This window comes from Cynocephalus volans, chromosome X (genome assembly GCF_027409185.1).
Source record: "Cynocephalus volans isolate mCynVol1 chromosome X, mCynVol1.pri, whole genome shotgun sequence".
NCBI lineage: Eukaryota > Metazoa > Chordata > Mammalia > Dermoptera > Cynocephalidae > Cynocephalus > Cynocephalus volans.
Window position 1 is genome coordinate 114,217,824 of NC_084478.1, and position 6,142 is coordinate 114,223,965.

Below are 6,142 nucleotides of genomic sequence, written 5' to 3' on the forward strand. Positions count from 1 at the left end.
TGTGATTGTTCCACGACATCACGAATGTACTTGACACCATGTCGTACCCGTCCCCCACCCCTCTTTCTTTATCTTGCCTGCGATGCTCGGGTCCTACAGAAGGCGAGCGCTGCCACAGAGGGAGGGCCCAGGGGCGAGAGCGTGCGGGTGCCTTGCACCTGCCCTGGCCGGCCGTTTGTAGGCCCAGGCCCGCTCCCTCGGGGTCAACTGGAGGGCAGTGACGTCACCAGTGTGCGCGGCCACGAGCCTGTTCCGGACCAATGAGGGGCCGGGTCGCGGTAGCTAGGTTACGGAGTACGGGCCAAGTACCGACATCTTGAGAGGCATCCAGTCGAGCCAGACCTCGCAGATTGATCGGTCGTCTCCAAGGCCCGGCATGCCGAGCAGGAGGACGAGCCGTCCACGGTCGTCCGGTCTCAATAGGTGCCGTGCCGCCGCTCTCGCGCCCACCGAGCCGAGCTGACATTCTCTGTGAGCCACCCGGAGCGCCTCCTGCGGGAGGGCCACTACGCCCAGTGCCCGAGTTCGTGTGCGCCGGTCTTTCTAGGTGCCATCGTCGAGTACGTGACGGCCAAGGTCTTGGAGCTGGCGAGCGACGAGGCCCGGAGGAGCAGCAGGAGATGCATCACCTTGGAGCTGTTGGACGTGGCCGTGCACAGCAACGCGCTGCTCAGTGGCTTCTTCGTGACTACAACCATCTCCCAGGTGGCCCCAGCCTAGCTGTGGACGCCTGGCACCCAGGGGGCCTCACCAGCCCACCGATCCTCCGTCTACTCCTGCTAGCCCGGCGCCAGCCCCTTCCGTCACAGCCAGCCGGGACAGCCCTGGCCTGTCTTGTGCCTTCGGCGCCTTGTGTCATTAAAGTGTTTGAAAGTACCCACAGGCTTGCTCTATAAATTTTGTGTCAGAGTGGGGTGTGAGACACCCAATGTTGGACGGACGGGCAGGGAGTGGCGAGGGTCAGGGAACAGGGAGGGCACAGGGGAGCAGACTCTCGTGGTGACAATGGGGGTTGGTGTCCCCGTGTGGGAGGTGCTGTCTGGGGCGGGGGCACAGGAGGCTGCCACGTGGACCCTGAGCTAGTCACCGGAACGATGGTGTTCATTGGGGTGGAGCTCAAGGCCAAGACTGAGGTTTCCTGGTAGGATGAATGTCAAAAGGGGTTATGTTATGGAGGGGGACGGAGCCTCAGGTGGCATGGGAGCTCAAGTCAAGGGCTCAAGTGGGGCAGGGACGTTGACTGCCAGAGAGAGGAGTGATTGATGGGTGGGAACAATGCAGAAATCCCCAAAGGCGGAACTGGGGTCACAGGGGGTCAAGAGTTTAGTTTTGGCCTTGTTCAGAGGGAGAGGCTGGGAGACGCCCTTAGCTACCGGGATACGCAAGCTGTAGCCTAGCAACAGCGCGGTCAGGCCAGGCCCCGCCTCAGATGCCGCTCTCTGCGTATCACCAGGGCGACAGGACCGTGGCAGGTGTCCCGGGGCTGCGCCCAGGAGTGGCTGTCTATGTGGCCTGTTGCCAGCTGGCGGTAGCACGCTTCCAGCAGGCGCTCTTCCACCGGCCATGGAGGAGCTGGCCCTCACTCAGGCTGTCCGCCTCTTCCTGCGACAGGAGAGTGATGCTTGCCAGGGCCTGGTCATGGAGGTGTACCTTGATGTGATTTTTCTAAGAGTTTTTGAGTGTCAGCCCTTAGATCTGTCATCCATTTTGAATGAATTTTTATACATGGTGTGAGATAGAAGTCCAAGTTCACTCTTTTGCATGTGGATATCCAGTTGTCACAGCACCATTTGTGACAGGGATTATTCTTTTCCCCCACTGAATGGTCTTGGAACCTGTACTGAAAATCGACTATACACAGATATCAGGGTTAATTTCTGACTCTAAATCACGCATTTATTATGTTACTTTAATCTACGGACATGTCTACATCGAGGGTCACTTGTGGGCCAAACAAAGTGCTAGGGATTGGAGATATAAAGACGGATAGCCTTAGTAGATTCTCCTGTGGTTATTATCAAGTGACTGTTCTCTTGTTCAGTGGCTGAGAAAGTTGAAAATGTGGCTTTGGCCCAGGAGAGCCTCATTGTCGTAGAGACGTCCAGCTGTGGGAGTGAATGACTCTGAACCACCCACGCTCACCTCCTCCATGACCCGGGCAAGGATTAGAACAGACAGCGCTGAGCAACGCTTCCATACCACTGTTTGGTCATCATGGCCTACTTAGGGTCCGATGGCTATAAACAGTTGTGCGAGCTTGACTACAGCTCATCTGGCTTGGATCTCAGAGTTCCAGACCTTCAAAGGTAACTGGGCAAAATGTGCCTGCTTCTGGTAGAGGCCCCTATTATCTTGGAGGAGTGAGTGTACTCGGGATGAAAGGAATAAGGACCCTCGGGCCTAAAGCAGTGGGAGAGGCAAGGAATGTGAGCCCGCGGTCCCTGAGCCAATCAGAGAGGGCCGTGATGGGGTCTGGGAAGGTGAGGTCGGCTAGGACATCATGAAGCCCCTGTTCCTGGGGTGAGGTCCTAAGTAGAGGGAAGACATGGGGGAACGGGCCTGCAAGGCTAAAGCGGAGGTAGGGGCTGGGAAATGAGGCCCGGTGTAAGAACCCAAATGCCCCAAGGGATCACACCCTGATCACATAAGTCCTTCTCGGCCACACCCCATCATGGCGCTGGTTGCCCTTTCCTTCCGTATTCTCCTTCCTACCGGCGCGAATCGTACACCAATCGGCTCACCCCCCAAGCCCCATGCGGTATGCTAAGTAGGGACTGTATCTTAAGCCAATCAGCTTTCCCTAAAAACCCTATGTATATGTTTGTGTGCCGCCTAATAAACGAGCCCTCTCCGGTGGATCATCAACTGGTGTCGACTCGTCCTTTCACCCGGACACCTCGGCCAATGATAGGGGTGGGGGCGGGGGCGGGCGGGGCCTGCTCCGGGCCTTGTAAGTGCGGGTTTCTGCGCGGGAACGCACACCACGAAGGCAGTGAGCAGCTCTCTCCACCCCAGGGGCATCCTTCAGGCGTCTTCAAGCCCTCAGGTGAGGTGGTGCGGTCCCGCTGGGGCCAGAGGACGATGGGGACGGGAGCACGCAGGGACTCCGTGGCGGGGCTGTCGCGCCTTCGGGAGCCCTAGGGGCCCGGATTGGGGTTGGCTTTTCCCGTCAGCGCCGCGGGGCGAGACTCGTGCCTTTGTCTGCCCTCGGCGCGCCTCCTGTGCGAGATGCCGAGCCCTCCCGGGGGTCGGGCCCTGGAAGGCCCGAGGGGCAGACCCCCAAAGCGGCCGGCCGGTCCGCGGAAGAAGTGCAGGTCGGAGGCTTCGAGGACGAAGCGGAGTTGAGGGCTCGCCCGGAATGGGCCCTCTGGGCCTGGCCCCTCGCTCCCTCCCCTCCCGTGGCCCTTCGGCTGGGCGCCCGACCAGGATGACAGTTATTTTCCAATGAAAGCAAGATGCTCCTGTCAAAGTGGCTTGTGCGCCCGGCCCTGTTATTTGTTTGTCCCGGTTTCCCCAGCTTTGAGGTTGGCTTCTGAGCGCTTGGCACGGGAGGGTCATAGGGTAAGGTCAACTGAATGGAGGGGACGTGTTTGAAACTACTGGCCGCTTGGGGGCGTCTCTGTTCTACTCTGGTCGCTAGACGTGTCTCGCCCCACCAGGGTGGGAACAGACATGAGCAGGAGAGCTCCGCCTTCCGGTTTCTGGGGTCTCTTATTCTTTGTTCTGGACGAACCTAGAATGTTCAGAGGCCGCCGCAAGGCATTTCATCAGGTCCACAGCAAGACTCTTCTGAGCCTTGTCTCCTTGCCTCGCCCTTGACAGAGAAAACGTGGTGAAATAAGACTCTGTGTATTTAGCGTATCCCATTCTGCTGAAGTCGTGAGTCTGATCCTAATTAGCTGCCCCTTCTTACAGTGTTTACAAACCGCTGCCACAAGGGGCTAGTATAAGACGAGTAACCAGTTACGACCGGATTAAATCCTCTCCCCTCTCTTATTGCAGCACCTTAATCTACTGTTTGGGGGCATTTAAAATGGAAAGAAATTAGTACAACTTCGGCCACCCCTTTTTGTGTGCTGCTCCCCATCCTCCAAGAAAAATGCCGTCGCCACCCCACCCCACCCCCACCCCCCGGTAATTGAACAGACAGCGAAGATTCTTAGATAGTGCTGTGATCTATTAGAAAATCATTGACTGGTTGAACCAAGTTTTTATTATATTCTTCGACCCCTAATTGTTCCTGTGCTTCTCTTACCTCCATTGTACCTTTGCTGTGATTTTAAAAGAGTCGGACATGTTGGCTCCGGGTTTCTAGAGCGTCTTGGTTTCTAGTGTATCCTGATCTCAGGGCATTTTCTGCTTATCAGAATAGGGGTATTGAAGTGAATTTCAAAGTAATGAAAATAGAATTCTTCTAAGATGCGCTGGTGTTTTCCTGTGGAAGATCAGTAGGTAAAATATACATGACTATTACGTTTGAACATTTATGACTGTTACTACTTTGTCTGACGATAGTTCTGCCAGGGAAGTTTCTTAAAAGAAATTGTTTTCGGTCTTTCTTTTAGTCAAGATGAGTGATAAGCCAGACTTGTCGGAGGTGGAGAAGTTTGACAAGTCAAAACTGAAGAAAACTCATACCGAGGAAAAAAATACTCTTCCCTCAAAGGAAAGTAAGTCATGGAGGGTTTCTAGCTGAGACAGACAATGGTGAAAGTTGGTATCTTCAGTGAATAAACCTATCTTCTAGTAATTTTTACTATCGAGGAAGTAATTATTAGAGTACCATTTTATTTTATGCAGCCATGACAACTATCAAAGAGTTGTCTCCTTCTTTGGATTATATAAATGGTTCGCACATGATAGGCCCTAGTAGTAATGGGGAAGTAAAAACCACTTCCCTGTTGGAAAATTACTAAAACACACATTGAAACCAATCTTAAACATTGGACTTAGCACTAGAAAAACCTTACTTCTGTCTACTTTTAGTTATTTGGCATTTTTATGCATCTAGAAATTTGAGTCCATTATCTCATGCCTAAAGAACCATGCCAGCTCTGCGGTCTGGGCCTTCTCCAATCTGGTGACAAGATAGGGATGCAGAACGAGTTTCGATCTTGGGTGCACTTGAGGCTCCCAGACTTAAGGGATCAGTTTTGCCCTCCAGAGTAACAGACAGCTGGAGAAACTCCAAGCATATTCACAACAGCTGAGGGGCATTTTCTGTCATGTGTGCGTTATTTGAGAGTTCCGAAATTAGTGAAAATTATCTCAAAGTGTATAACTTCCAAATGGTATCGTCAGAGATAAACGTGAGCAAAATGCTTCACTTCCTCCTCGGTCTCAAATAATCTATCGAAAAACTGTCAACAACACAAATCTGCCTCTCGAATGAAAGCAAAAACCAAAAAAACTGCAATTGAAGTAGATTCTAATGAATGTTCGAGTGGTAAACATGCACACACGTGCACACATGCACCCCGCTGTGAGCATTTGTGGTTAGTGCCTTAGCATTCTCAATTAAAAGCATGTATGGCAGCCTTCCATGACTTACCTAAAGCTGTTTTGTAAGAAACTGAATTAAATCTTAGGAAAATACTCTTAGTGATATATATTTTTTTTGTTTTGTTTTGTTTTTCCCCTCAGCGATCCAGCAGGAGAAACAGTGTGCTCAGACATCGTAAAACGGGATCTCCTCCCAAGAGGAAATTTCAACATTGCCCGAGAGCCTTGGTTTTATGCTTGTTTTTTGCAAACCGTTGTGTTTGTAGCGATTTTAGGCATCTTCTGCTGTCCTCTCATTTCTATTCCCTGGCTAAAAGGTCAGGTGGAACCAAAGTTTCCTGAAGTGTGCTTTCAAACTTGCCGTTGGTGTGTAAATTCCAGATGGCAGATGTTGCGAATAATCTCACCAGTGTTGACCCTTGTGTGTGTAGCCCTTTCACCCCCAGCAGGATAAGCCAGGTTTAACCTTCTGCAATGGGTGCCTCCATTGCTTCATTATCTTCATGAAGTTGCATGCTTCTGCAACTTCTCACAGTTTGTTTTTATTTCCAATGTAGTAATGAAATAATAAATACAGTCATTATCTGGCGGCTCTCGACTTCATTTCTTCTAAGGAAGGAAAAGTACACAAGGGTACCCT

At 52.1% G+C, this 6,142-nt stretch overlaps 2 protein-coding genes across 2 annotated transcripts; both read left to right on the forward strand.

Annotated features, from left to right (window-relative positions):
- Window positions 1-260: 260 nt before the first annotated feature.
- LOC134368243 (histone H2A-Bbd type 2/3-like) lies at window positions 261-720 on the forward strand. Its single transcript, XM_063084789.1, has 2 exons — window positions 261-305; window positions 424-720. Exons 1-2 carry the CDS (start codon window positions 261-263, stop codon window positions 718-720), a joined length of 342 nt encoding a protein of 113 aa, XP_062940859.1.
- A 3,850-nt stretch (window positions 721-4,570) lies between these two features.
- Window positions 4,571-5,681, forward strand: LOC134367524 (thymosin beta-15A). Its single transcript, XM_063084264.1, has 2 exons — window positions 4,571-4,670; window positions 5,644-5,681. The coding sequence occupies exons 1-2, from the start codon at window positions 4,571-4,573 to the stop codon at window positions 5,679-5,681; spliced, it is 138 nt and encodes a 45-aa protein (XP_062940334.1).
- Window positions 5,682-6,142: the final 461 nt, after the last annotated feature.

Bases quoted from the DNA above. Each gene is read 5' to 3' on its own strand.
- LOC134368243 (XM_063084789.1), top strand. From the start codon at position 261: ATGAGGGGCCGGGTCGCGGTAGCTAGGTTACGGAGTACGGGCCAA. The intron at 306-423 runs GTACCGACATCT...CGGTCTCAATAG, and splicing joins GGTTACGGAGTACGGGCCAA to GTGCCGTGCCGCCGCTCTCG.
- LOC134367524 (XM_063084264.1), top strand. From the start codon at position 4,571: ATGAGTGATAAGCCAGACTTGTCGGAGGTGGAGAAGTTTGACAAGTCA. The intron at 4,671-5,643 runs GTAAGTCATGGA...TTTTCCCCTCAG, and splicing joins TACTCTTCCCTCAAAGGAAA to CGATCCAGCAGGAGAAACAG.